This window comes from Oryzias melastigma, linkage group LG11, assembly GCF_002922805.2.
Source record: "Oryzias melastigma strain HK-1 linkage group LG11, ASM292280v2, whole genome shotgun sequence".
NCBI classification, from domain to species: Eukaryota; Metazoa; Chordata; class Actinopteri; order Beloniformes; family Adrianichthyidae; genus Oryzias; species Oryzias melastigma.
In genome coordinates this window covers 2,526,197-2,540,442 of record NC_050522.1, presented here as the reverse complement: position 1 = coordinate 2,540,442, position 14,246 = coordinate 2,526,197, and the positions used below count along the sequence as shown (strand labels likewise).

The following is a 14,246-nucleotide window of genomic DNA, read 5'->3' as shown; positions in this document are numbered from 1 at the left end:
GATTTTGATCTTTAAACACCAACTCCTTTAAAGATGTGGATTTTTAGATTAACTCAATATCACGGTGCACAAGCGTAAAGGCTCACAGCTAACGATATTTGTGAATATTTGCGTGTATGTCACTGACTCTGGATTTTACACTTTAGACTATGTTAGTTCTCTTGTTGTATACTTGCACTTTGTTCAATAAAGTTGAAAAAAAACGTGTTTTTTTCTTTTCGGTCCGGGGCGTGTCTCTTTAAAAGGCGGAGGGATACACTGATGACGTCACCGGAAGAATCACAAGTAGCTCTAAGCGGCGCCGACACACATAGAGCCGATGTTTACCTTATAATTCAGGTGAGTAGTCTTAAACCAAGTTAAAGCTTGACAAACACGCAGTTTTCTCGTTACAGTATTCCTTCGTTTTAAAGTTACTTTGCGACAAAAGCGTCTCCTCCGCGCGCGCAGGCGAGCTAGCCATCTCCGAAGATTCTTTGTAACCGCCATCACAACGATGTAAGTTTCCGCGACGTTCAGGTAAATGCCTACAGGTAAATTACTTAGAAAAACGCGCCACGACAACGCAATGTGTGCAGCAACGCTACTTTAGTTTATGTAACAGCTTCTACGCGTTTCCATCGAACATGAACGCGACTGTACTTCCTGTTGGACCGGAGGTTAAAGTCTGACTTCTTCAAGTGTCGAGTGTCAAACTTCCGCAGTCAAAGTGAAAGTCCTGAAACGCATCACAAAAAAACACTCCCGCGTCTTTAGCCAGCTTCAGTGATACAGTGAGGGTTTCTGGACCCGTCAAGCTAATGTACACATTCTGAATGTGTAATTTTACGTCTGTGAAATATGTTGTAGACAAATTCTCTTCGTAAACTAGATCCTAAGAAACGTGGATTTTCTATTATTGCAGATGCACGTTTTTTTCCATGTAATTCTTACAGGATCTCTCTTTGGTTTTTTTTCCCTTCCATTTCAGGGAATACAGAACTTCCAAATTAAGAAAAGCCAACAGGTTGGGAACTTTCTAGTTCCAAACATTAAAAAGTTCTAAAATCACCTCAGTGTTTGGAATTCCTTTGATAGTTGTGTAACATTTAAAAAGCATTCAGTAGTCTGAACTAATTCTTTCATAATTAAGTTGTAGTCTGACTCTGAGCATGCTTAGTTAAGCACTGACGGCTGAATTTGAGGTAGTCCCTTAAGTGGTGCCACATTATGCGGCTTTAGAATGTGTCTACTGTGCCTGAGACGGATTCCTGTGTGCAGTTCCCTCAGGATGAGGAGAACCGTGCAGCTTCTCGTGTGTTCTGGTGTCATAAACATGCACTGCACATGCAGTTTATCTGCAGTGTTCGTTTCTATTGCTGGTTCTTCTCATTGACTGTAAAAATATACTTGTACACACTCAATGGTTCTTGTCCTCTGATGGTCCACTTCCATCCCAACATTTTTCGGTTTTTACATTTGTGGTTAAAGTTGTTCTGTTCACAAACAAAATTAATTAAGAAAATGTGAGGTACCCCAGGGGTCAGTTGTCGGACCAAAGCTATTCAATCTTTATTTGAATGACATTGTTAATGTGTCCAGTATGTTAAAATGTGTCCTATTTGCTGATGACACAATCCTTTACTATGTAGGTGACAATTTAGAGCACATGAAAGAAATAATCCAAGCAGAGTTGGAACTAATGGAAAAATGGTTCAATGCAAATAAATTATCATTGAACTGTGAAAAAACATCATTTATGGTATTCAGCAACAGGAAGATGGATCAGAAAATTTCACTTCAAATAGACGGTAATAATATTGACAGAGTAAAAGAAGTTACGTTTTTGGGTGTTATCAATGATGAAAGGTTCACTTGGAGATCTCATATTACTAATATTAAATCTAAGTTGGCAAAAACAACTGCCGTTCTTCCAGAGTGAAAACATTGTTGGACAGTAAAGCGCTCTGTTTGTTATATAACTCATTGATTGTTCTACATATGAATTATTGCACTGAAATTTGGGGAAATGCATGTAAGAAATATGTCAATTCAATTTTCCTTCTACAGAAAAAAGCGGTGAGAATAATTTCTGCAAGTAACCACATGGAACCTTCTAATTCAATATTCAGCAAATTAAAAATCTGACAATTTAACGACCTAGTTAGTCTTAATATCTTAAAGTTAATGGATAGCGCCAATCAAAGTTGTTTGCCACATAAGATTCAAAATATGTTCACGAAGAGAAATAGTAAGTATAACTTAAAAGGTTGTGAAGTTTTCTCCTTGCCAAAATTCACAACGAAAGTCAAAGAAAGATGTATTTCAGTTCAAGGGGTTCGAATGTGGAACGATCTTAAACCATCAATCAAAGACGCTAAGTCACAATCTTCATTCAAAAAACTAGTTAAAAAAGAAAAACTAGAAAAATACAATTTATAGCCTAGTTTGTTAGTAGGTTAAGGTGAAAAAAAATAGTGGAATTGAAGATAAAAAATTCCTTGTCTTGATGTTGACTTTATCTATGTTTTCACCTTTATATACCATATGCCCATTCACATAATAATGTGTAGTTGGTGGTACCTTTTCTTTTTTTTGTTTTACATGTATTGCATATAAAGGCGACAGAAAAATAAGTTGTCTTCATACTGCTCCCTTTTATTTCCTCAGCAAACGATGCCTTGTGTTGTTTTTAATGTATTATGTCTATGTTTTAAATGAAATTCTGGTTCTGAAAGTCTGACTCTGGAACTTTAACTTTGTGGCTTCAGTTTTGTGCGTTTCTGTTTGAAGTCCATCTCATTGTGTGTTTGACTGGCTTGCCTGGTGTCAGGATGTCCACTGAAAGTGAGGAGGAGAGGAGCGTGGAGGTGCTGGCTCTGTCTGAAGAAGTGGACGAGGAGCTGCTGTGTCTCTACTTTGAGAACAAGCGGCGTTCTGGTGGCGGTCCCCTTGAGTTGCAAAGGAAAGATGGTCGCACCGTGCTGGTGTTTGAGGAGGCACAGGGTAAGATGTGACCTGAAGGACTTTCAAGAATTATGTCCTGATGTTTGTGGGGGGGCTGTAGCTCTTTCAACTCTCAGTCAGAGGTTCAAACCCTGGCTGGACACAAGCATCAAAGATGCAAACGTAAAATGATTTTAACATCTTCCTGATTCGAACAGCATCTTTCTTCTTGTGTCTGAGCGTCAGATGTGGTTCTGTTTGACAGCTGCAGACAGGGTTCTGTCCAAAGGACCCCACGTTGTTCACAATGTGAAGCTGCAGGTGCGAAGGCCCCCCGCCAAAGACCCGTGCAGGCTGCTGCTGCGAGGGCTCAACCCCAACACCAGCATAGAGATGGTGGAGCTGTACGTGGAGAACATGATAGACCTGAATGTGGGGGAGTACACCCTGTTTCCTTCCCCGGGGAGGGACGTCCTCCTCATCCATCTCAGCCAGCCCATCTCCAAAGGTTCGTTCTTTGCTTTTATAAATGACACAGGAAAGCTGCTCCGAGCTTTGTCCAGGATACTTCAAAAAATATTTTTCAAAAATGACTGATTGGTAGAAATGTTGTATAATATAAACAAAAAACAATAGGAACCACTATGGGCTTTCTTAAGGTTTAAATGCAGTGTTTCCTTACTAAAATGCAGTTCACTTTTCATGGTCACACTGTTTTGCAGTTTTTTTTGTTTTTGGTGCAATTCTGGATGCTTTTTTATTGTTTTTACATGGCGCCATGCTCTGTGTCCTGATTGTCTGTAGATTAATCTGTCAGTAAATGTCCTCCGTGCTGTTTCTCCTGTTCAGAATACATTTAACTTTACAAATTGTAATAAATATTTGATTGCGAGAGATCTTGTTTTCATGGTGTGATCCTGAATGATTTTTTCTTGGAAGCTTTGAACATTGAGAGTTTCAACAAGAGAGAAAAGTGAGAAAGTTTTCATGTCTGTCTAACGTGTTCCCCTGTTTATTGTACAGGTACCATTCTAAAAATAACCCGCAAAAGATGAAATCCATGAAGAAGGATTACAGATATTTTCAGGGTGTAAAACTCTGCACTAGTACGCACTTTTGTTCTCTGACAAAAAAATGAACATTTTCATGCTGTTCTTTTATTTAAACTCAAAGTTCAAACCTTCGTAGAAAAATAAGTCCAGGATCAAAGAATGAAAATAGAGATCTGATCGAGATTAAAGATTTATGAATATATGACAAACTGAATGTTTTCTGCACAGAAGACATAATACAGAGGTTGATTGACGAGGTCAACAGCCAATGAGGACCCAGAACATGGTGCTTACAAAAAAGCATACAAAACTGCTTTGAGAAAAAAAACTATTGCAAAGCAGTGAGACTGTGAAAAGTGAACAGGAGGAGCACTGTAACAGGTGGAGTGAGAGGTTTGGCAGCCTTAAAACCTCTGTAATTACTGTAAGAAAGTAAAGATGAATACTCATGGGTTATGTCTGGAGAATAACTCCCAGAATAAATGAGGGACCACTTTACATGAAATTATTATTAGTAAATATGAGCATGCATGCATTTGTGGCAGTAATGCACATTGTAATGTTCCTGAATTTAAACAGTTTAGATTAAAACTAGAGATGTCTCGATGTGATCACGTAGTTTCAGACCACATCCATATTTGATGTTGTGTCCCGGCAATGATCTGCGTGTTGATTCAGCTCTTTAACAGCTCAGGGATATTTGAAGCTTCCGCTCTATGAAGCTTCTGCTCTAAGGGTTTTCTGAGCCTCCTAAGACCAAACAAACACTTTACTGACAGTTGGATTTTGGGTTTGTTCAGAGATCCACCCTAAAGAATGGCGTTAGCCTGTTATGACCTGTGCTTCCGTCAGGGAAGAGTGCACCGCAGTCTTGATCCTGTTTGTTTCTTTTTTGGTGATATTGTGTCATATTTTGTCTTTAAGAAAGTCTTAATGACTGAGTATTGACTTATTGCTGAGTCTGACCTTTCTTTCAGGAGGCGGGGCTAAAGGAGATTGTCGACCTATCAACTGTGAATTTCTGTTTAACCGTTATATTGTGTTCAGGTCAAAATCGACCCGTTTTCAATTGTAAATGGGACGATTTTGACTCCAACACAATATAAAGGTTAAATAAACAAACTTTTATTTATTAAGTTTTATTGAATAACTTAGGGGAAATGTTTGTTTTTTTTTCCCAAAAGGGGAAAATACTGTTTTGTTTTTTTTTATATGGAATAATAAGGTTGAACAGAGAGCTCATAGACGATCTTAGTCCTCGAGATCTGCTGCCCTGCCTGCGTCCATCTCTCCCAGCACTTCCCGCTGATGGTTACCTGGATCAGGTGTGTTGAGTGAAGGAGACAGCTGAGCCAGATAAAGGGAAAAATGCAGTTTATAGAGGACTGGAACAGAGACAGCGGTAAATCTCCAGGACCAGGATCGGGCAGCCCAAGATACCAAGAGATGCTTTGTATGCTGCAGGGTTATCAGCTGTAACAAGGAACTTTGAACTTTTTTCAAGACTCGGTTGAATTGAAAGTAAAGCTTTTGAGAAGGAAAGAGCAGAGCATTGATAACATTTATACAACCACTTTAAAGAAACTCCCAAATATCATAAATTATGCTGGGATTGGAGGGATAATTGCAGACCGACGGCTCTAAGTCCTCTCTAAAGTCTTAGAGACAGTGAGGGGGGAGAAAGGGAGTTCTTCTTCTCTGTGATGAACACTTTGGCTTTAAATCTGAGTGTGTCACTGACAGATGTTTCTGCACATAAAGAGGTTAACAAGTACAGACGGGAGAATCACAGTGAGTTTTTATAAAAACGATCAGAAGAAATGAACCTCTGTGGATGATGAGAATACTGGTCTGCTGCAGATCAGATGAAGACCTCCACCTCCTATCATGTGAGGAAGGATGTAAGGTTGTGTATGTTGATGATCTTTCAGAGTCTTAATATTTGTAATACTGGGAGAATGAACAGGTATAAAGAAGTGACTCGTGATATGGAGGATGTAGCTGCAGCAGTGCTGCTCTACATGTATGTTTGAGTTTGACATCCCTGTTCTAGAAGTTTGGAGGTTATCATGAAAACTGATCTTTTGTGCAGCAGGAGTTGTTGGTGTATCCATGTGAAGAATGCTCTCGCGTGTGACTCTGACTCTCTCTGCTGAGCTGGTGGCTTTTAGGAGCCATGTTGCTGCCTCACAACTTCATGATTTGCCTATGGAAGTGTGAGGTATGGACGTCTGAGGAGAAGCTGCTTTGGAAGGGACCGCAGATCATTACAAAATGAACTCCATGCAATGAAGCGAGATGTTTCCCTCTCATCTGCAGGCAGGTGTTGCTCATGGTTTTCATCTTCTCTGCAGAATTCCAGGCTCTAAGCTCACAGATCTCCAAACGAAAACTGGACGGGGCCGTGGTTTGTATTGAGCAGCTGAGTCGGACGGACTCTGTGTTGGTGGAAAACCTGCAGCCCGGCACCAACCAGGACCTGCTGACCTTGTACTTTGAGAGTGAGCGAGGTGGGGGTCAGAGGGTGAAGGACGTCAGAATGCTGTCAGCAGCTACAGCAAAGGTGTCCTTTGTGAACTTTGAGTGTGAGTAAAACACATCCATCGTCACATCTTTGTCTCTGACACTTTGAGAAGAACAAACCTCTCTTCTTCTAGCTGTGGACCTCGTCCTGGATCGCCAGCACAAACTGGAAAACACTGAGCTTGCACTGAGGGCCTACTTTGACTTTCTCCAGCCTCCAGAGAGTTTAACCCCACGTGACTCTGAAACCGAACAGCAGGATGACACAACGAGGAGATCACAAAACCACATTCAAATGCAGGCCAGTTCCCCTCTAGCTAATGGAGACGGCTCTTCCCGAGCCAAACCTTCAGCTGCAGGAGCACGGCACACCTCCAAGGCGGGAGCATCAGAAGAAAGCATGGACGTCCAGAGTGAGGAAGCAGAAACACTCCAGTTCCATGTGGCCATCCCAGATCCAGCCAAGCAGGCTGTGTTTGTCTGCAGCACTTTTCAGAAGGACCTCCAGAAGGCCAATCCAGGCGTGGACGTTCAGGTTAAAGATGACGGAGTCCTCATTGCAGGAGCTGACAGACTTCAGCTGGAGCAGCTGAGGCAGACGCTGCTGGACTTTCTTAATGCTATGCAGGAAACTCGCTTCTCTGTTGCTCCTGAGGAGGCCGAGTTCTTCTCCAGAAAAGACGTTGAGGAATATCTGCTCACAGCCTTGAGGGGGAGCGGCACGCCCGCTGTCTACACGGTGTTAGGCCCTGCCCTGATTGTGACGGCGCTGTCTGCAGACGCGGCCGCCACAGTTTGCAGCTTTCTAAAGTCCCAGGTGAAATGCGTCAGCATCCCTGTGAACGCGGAACAGGAGTGCATGCTGCACCTGAGGGAGTGGTTGGAGCTGCTGCAGACTCTGAGCTTCACCTCCGCTAAGATGTCCGACAGAGGAGGACAGCTGGACGTTCTGACTCTGAAAGGAAAGGAGAAGCAGACGGAGAGAGCCATCCGGCAGTTCCTGACCTCCTCCATCGAACGGGAGACGGTCATGGCCATGAAGCCAGGCATGCTGAAGTACCTCCAGACCCACTGTCACCAGCTGCTGGCCGACATGAACCAGGTGTCCATTATCCCCTCAGAGGCTGAGGATGTTTGTGGGCTGAAGGTTTGTACACAAACAAACTCCTCTGCTGGTTCGGGTTGTTTGGGAGTTGGTCTTTTGCTAATGTCTGGTTGGAACTGTCCTGACAGATCCACGGTCCTGCGGTTGCTTGCCAAATGGCAGAGGAAGTCCTGCAGGGGGTGGTCTCCTCCATCTGCACCAGGTCCATCACAGTGAACGCTCCAGGAGTGACCCGCTTCTTAGAGGAAAAGGAGTGCAGGAGCATTCTGAATGAGATGGAATCCAAGTTTGTGGTCTACATATGCCCTAAGTATGTGCCCTGGAGCCACCTACCCCACCAGGTACCAGGAAGAGCACTGCAGGAAGCTCAGAGTCCAAACCAGTGACTGTATCAGAGAACTGGACTGAGTGACCCCTCCCTCCTGGCATTCCAAACAGGAAGTACCTGCTGGGTCCAAGAATCCAAAATCCCATAAACTTCTCTAGAGCACATGTCAGAGTCAGGGCCCAGGGGCCGGATTCGGCCCTCCGGGTAATTCTATCCGGCCCTCCAGATCATTTAATTTTGTTATTAATGACCCAATGTTATCTTGCGCTCATTTCTAACTTGTATAATTTGGTCAAAATATATTTTTATGGACAGTAAAATTATTAAAAGTTATTTAAGGTTTAAGTTGATTTATTCTGGAAAAATATTCCTGCCTTTTTATTTTTCATAATTATGTTAAAAAGTTAAAGTTTTAAAATTGGCATTCTGCTAGCTTTGTGGACTACTTTGGAATTTATTAAGATTTTTTAGGCTTCGCGTCAAACTAATATGGCTAATTTGGGCTTTTTTCCCGTTTTTAGGCTATTTTGAAGTTTAGCTTTTTTTTTTAACTTTTTTGTCTAACCCAAGTTTTTTTTTTTTTTTTTTAGGCTAATTTGGCATTTAGCTAATATTTTAGCTAGCTATCAGCTTCAGCATTTTCAGCTATCAGCTTCAGTGATTTTAACTATCAATTTCAGCATCTTCATCAGCCAAATTCAGCTTACAGCATCCACACTAGCATTATCACAGGTAATGCTACATATCTAGTTCATAATTGTGTTAAAAGTTACGGTTTTAAAGTTATAAAAATGTAGTTTTAGAGTGTTCATTAAATGTTTATCCTGCTCGTCCCGCGACCAAAGGTGTGTTTTGGATTTGGCCCCCTCTGTGATTGAGTTTGACACTCCTGCTCTAGAGAAATAGACAGCTGTTACTCGGTCATCCTATTAGAAAGAATTACCATTCTTCCTCTGATACCTTATTTGACTTGTTATTGATAATCTCCTTATTTATGATATTTTTTTTCTCTATTGTAATTTATTCAAATTATAAACTGACCAAGCAGATGCCTCAGTAAAAGCATGTGGTGCTGCTGGCCCCGCCTATAGCGTTTGAAACCTTTAGTCAGTTTTGTGTAACCCGCTTTCTAGTGGACTTCCAACTAGCCCACATGAAAGGAGAGTGGTTGCCATAGAAACGTTATTTCAGACCAGCCACGGCTTACTAATATTGTCTGGTTCCAACATGGCGGTGTTTGTATCGGAAAAATGGTGACTGAATGGACTTCATTTGGTTGGAGCCGGAAATAAACTATTTTCTATCAATGATGTCACACTCACTCAGTCCAGTTTATGTATACAGTCTATGGTCTAAACAAGGAGCATAAAGGGGTTTGATCTGAAGTGGCAATGTTTGCTGTAAAGTTAGTCTTCTGAGTAGTCCCCACATTTTTATCACCAAAGATTCCAGTCTGATGCAGAAGCTGGGCTGTTTCAGCCTTTTTCAACATTTTAAGATTTTTCATAACAGAGGAAAAGCTGTGAATGGGATCAGCTCAGGTCTGTCTTCATTCCTGTTCTCCTCATCATGTTTGAATCTTCTTGATGTTAACAAGATCGCTTCACTTTCAAATATGTGTCATCCTCTCTATTGGTGATCCGACCGATTTACTGTCATGATGGATCATGTTACAAACTCTACACCAGAAAATGAACCTGAATCTATTTGGTGAAATCCTCTGATGTGTTTGGCTGAGTCAGAAACGCTTTAAAAAGCAGCAACATCCTCCTGAGGAGCTCTGCTTCTCTCAGGTTGACCTTACAGGAAATGTTGGCTTTGTCTTTGCAGGATATCTTTGAAACTGCTTGGACGATGATGTCTCAGAAAAGTTTACCGAAGATGTCTGTGGATGCAAAGCAAACTGGTGAGGATGACCTCTGCCTCCTGTCCTGGATGAGGAGCCTCCGTCTCCTTACTCTGATCTTGGTTTGTCTGCAGGTCTAAGGGACGAGGTGAAGGAGAGGGTTTCATCCATGGGTACTAAGAGGAGGAAGCCGGTGGAGCATGCAGACCAGCTCTATGACCTGGAAAACGTGGACCTGTACTCCGACCCCACCAGCCTATCAGACCAGAACTCTGCCTCTCTCCTTGGGGCTCCTAAGCCCTTTGCAGATCTGAATGGAGCTGGTGGAGTTCTGGGACTCTCCAAAAATCTGGGGGAGGAGGCGCAGTTGTCTCTTGCCATCCAGTACTCTATGGAAGCAGAGCAGCGGTCCACGAAAGATGACGAGGCACAGCTTCAAAAAGCTTTGGAACTCTCCAAGACGATGACTGAGAGGGGGGACTCCTCTGGTTCAAACAAACAGACCAAAGCAAACACCCCTATACAAGAAGCAATCCAGGCTGCCAACAGCGTCCAGCTGGATGTGTTCGCAGGTTATAACTGTGACCTTATTCGGGTGGACATTGCCTTCAAAAAGAAGGTTTCCCAACGACAGGTGGAGGAGAAGGTGGAGCACAGGGCTGTCGCCAACATGTCTGACTACCATAAGACCTGTTTGGAGATGATCAAGCGGAAGCACGGGGTTGCAATTGATGTTCAGGGAACCAGCATTGTTGTTTCGGGGTTTAAGGACTACGTGGTGGGGGCCGTGTGGGACACAAAGCTGCTGCTGGAGAAACTCTCCAACTCTGTGTCTGATAGAGAAATCCTCAAAGCCGTCCAGTGGGTGCAGCACCACCCAGCTTCACCCGACCCCATCCCTTACTCCGATGAAGCCACAGTGTTCTTGGAGAAAGCCTGGAGGATGAAGCTCAAAACGGTTGATGTGCTGTTTGACCACCAGCCCCACAGCGTTAACTTCGACAAGATGCAAGAATACAGCAGAGCTTCAGGAGAGTCTGTGAAAATATCCAGGAAGTTGCTGGAATTGGGAGATTTGACCCAGGATGTTCCAGGTAAATGAGCATTTGTTTAGCCTTCCTGTCTGTGGAGCCACACAACAGAAAAAACGCAGGTCAACCACAGAACTGCAGCATCCAACGTTCAGAAGAAGCAGCAAAGCTCTCATTCTCTGGTTACTAACAAATTCTGAGCATAACCACAGCTCACTAACAGTCCACACAAAGATGCAGAATTTAGTTTTGAAATGATCTACAGCTTTGATGGTGTCTGCTCTCCACAGAGCTCAGACTGAGCCTGGACGGGTCTAGCTCTGGCTGTCTCAGCTCTGATTAGCCGGGTTCAGGTCTAGATTCTTCCTGAAAACTGTTTTTTTAATGGAGCTTCTGATGTTGGAACAGGAAGAGGCCGTCTTCAAACTGTTCCTACAAAATCATCACAGATCATGGAATTAACCAAAATACTTATTTTCTTTTTCTCTGTGTTTCTGTTTAAATCATTAACAAAGACCTTTAGTCAGTTTTGTGCCCCCCCCACATTCTGCATTCACACCAAGTGCGATTTGCACGTAAAATTAGCACCTGCTGTCTCTTTTTCAGTCGCATCAAATTCTCTGCTTGACGCGTGTCCAAACGTGTTGATAAACTTGACGCTCCCGATGCGTGTGGGAGGAGCAAGCTTGAAAGTTTTGAGCCTCGTCGTGACACGGAAGCATTGAGTCTATACCTCATATACAGGTGGTGTCCAAATTCTCTCCATACTCCATAACTACTATAAGTGATATAGCGTGGGACCATTGACATTGGCATTACTGGATTGGCCCTTTCCTATTCGCTGCTATAGACAGGCGAGCGCGCACATTGTTATGCACTGAGTCGCATCAACAGAATGCAGCTGTTTCAATGGAAGACATGCAGCAATCAATCACAAAAATCGGGCTAGCTCCCTCATTTTATAACTGATTTTCACAAAACGTGGCTTAAATTAAAGCTAAGACAATGATTGATGTGGTGGTATATTTACATTTTTATTATCTCTAAAAACTAAGCTGTAAATAGTGCAAGAACTGCACCCTCTAGTGTTACAGGTAACACACTGCTGTCAAATAAACAGATTTTTCCTTTGTGCCAACTGAACTGACAAATGCTTATTACCCAAGCTCAGACAGGAGGAGGATTGATGAAGTTCAATGGCATGACGGCTGATAAACTTGACTAAGTGAAATAACAAAGCCTATTTCCGATTAAAAACTCCTCAAAGTGCTGTACAAGGAAAAATACACTAACGCATATACAAATAACATTAGATAAGCAACAACTTGTAAAAATCTACCATCATAAAAAAACACATAGAAACAACATATTTGGTTATGTTTGCATTGACAACTCCTTCCCTACTCTCTTCAGTGTTTATGTCGCTGAGGAGAAAGTGAACGGTGCAGATTCTAGCCTGGCTTCCGGACGTCTGCCACCAAGAAAGATGTTCAACACTGGCAGGACGTATTTAAAAAATTACGAGTGAATAATTTCTTTCTTACTTGTGACAGTAACATGTAGCCTCAGGCACACTTAAAATCTATGTGGACAATGCAGCAGTTTGCATCTTGCTGCACATATTATGTGAAGCCAACGGGAATTTCCATCAGTTTGTGTGCTGGTCGCACGTAACGTGGGAATAACACCAGCCTAGTTTAAAAACATCAAACATTCAAATAAATAATTAAAGAAATGGACGATGACCCAAACTAGCATGCTACTCGCTAGCTCCCCCTTTCCAAAAACTTCGTTTCTCAGCCTGATTTCTCTATTAAAATGCCATTCCTGTCCTGTGATGATTCCTCTCCATCGGATTATTTTGTTGTCAAAGTTTTAGAAGTTGATTGTAAAACATTGAGTCCTCTTTTGTGGTTCTTTTTGCACTTATTTGGACTCGATGCATAGTAATGCTGCACGTTTGTCACACCGTGTGTCACGTGATTTACAGTCCAGTAATACAGTACATATCAATACGCAGGACTGTAGTACCCTGGACTTTAAAAACAATTTGAACTTACTACTTATTTTTTTTAACCGCAAATATTACTCCATTGATTTCACAAAGTAAAATAAATATGAACATTTTATGAAGACTATTTATGAATCAATTGTGTTCTAATGATGAAAACTTCAATGATTTATACAACAAAAATTGAAATACAAATTTTTTCACAAAAATTCTAAAAGCACAATGCGTTGTGGTTTAAATAGTGAGCATTGATGTACACTGGTTTTTTGCAAAGACTTCTGGGAAATTTCCAGGGCAGTGGAATTTGGAATTGTAGATTCGAACAGCGGTACAAAGCTACAGAGAGCACTAAGTATTGAGTAGTGAAGGAATTCGGACACAAAGAAAGTCGATGCATGGAAGACATGAATGATGTCGTCTTTGCCACAGCTCAGATATTTGAACTCTGAAAACAGGCTGTGCCACCCAAAACACTCAGGACCTTACAGCGACCTAAAGCAGGATGCCCATGATGCAAATCGCATTTGCTGTGAACGTAGCTTTAGACTTTGTGACTGAAAAGAGAAGATGCTAACGCGGCTATGTGCTAACAGAGGAGGAGCTCTCTCTACTGTCAAACCTGCCTGATGCCACCAAAATCACGGAGGATTCAGAGGAGTTTCAGAATGTGGTGAAGAACTTTTATGCCACCATCTACGAGCACCACAGCAAAATCCGGATCATACAGGTGAAGGCAGCGCCGCGTTTGTTCACGCCTGTCTCTTAGTGTTTCTGTCCTCACGGGGTTTGTTGTTTGCAGGTTGAGCGGCTCATGAATCGTCTTCTGTACAATCAGTACAAGCTGAAGAAGGCCAGCGTCCTGCAGCTGTCCACGCACCCCGTGGTGGAGCGGACTCTTTACCACGGCACAAGTGAGACCAGCGTGAAGGAGATCTGTGTCCACGGCTTCAACAGGAGCTTCTGTGGAAAGAACGGTCAGCTCCAAGACTCCTTTGAGCTCTCACTCAGCAGGTTGGAATGTGACCGCCATCTTCTAACCTTGTGTTGTTGTTTCTGGTGTTCCCACACAGCAACCGTCTACGGCCAGGGCGTTTATTTTGCGGTCAACTCCTCTCTGTCTGTTCAGGATCAGTATTCTCCCCCCAATGCAGACCAGTACAAATTCATTTTTGTGTCCAAGGTACTGACTGGAGACTTCACCAAAGGCTGCCATTCAATGAAGACTGCGCCGCTGAAGGAAACCGGGGACATTCCCCTCAGATACGACAGCGTAACCGACGACATCAACAAGCCCACAATGTTCGTCATCTTCAACGACACACAAGCTTTTCCAGAATATCTCATAACATGTCAGAGAATCCAGCGCTGAGGAGCCAACCTGAAAACTGCACTTTTATGTTGATGTGAATAAAAGGCTTCATTTTA

The 14,246-nt window shown here is 42.6% G+C and overlaps 1 protein-coding gene across 3 annotated transcripts; it reads left to right on the top strand.

The window, feature by feature from the left end:
* The first annotated feature begins 232 nt into the window (after positions 1-232).
* parp10 (poly(ADP-ribose) polymerase family member 10) lies at positions 233-14,246 on the top strand. Of its 3 annotated transcripts, none has more exons than XM_024257892.1 (11): positions 233-339; positions 2,813-2,985; positions 3,191-3,433; positions 6,332-6,562; positions 6,635-7,647; positions 7,734-7,946; positions 9,764-9,839; positions 9,914-10,873; positions 13,415-13,548; positions 13,621-13,795; positions 13,892-14,246. In XM_024257892.1, exons 2-11 carry the CDS (start codon positions 2,814-2,816, stop codon positions 14,188-14,190), a joined length of 3,516 nt encoding a protein of 1,171 aa, XP_024113660.1. In that variant the 5' UTR covers positions 233-339; position 2,813; the 3' UTR covers positions 14,191-14,246. The 3 variants fall into 3 exon arrangements, with proteins under 3 accessions (XP_024113660.1, XP_024113659.1, XP_024113661.1); XM_024257891.2 differs by having other exon boundaries at positions 247-339; positions 2,751-2,985; XM_024257893.2 differs by having other exon boundaries at positions 257-339; positions 2,773-2,985.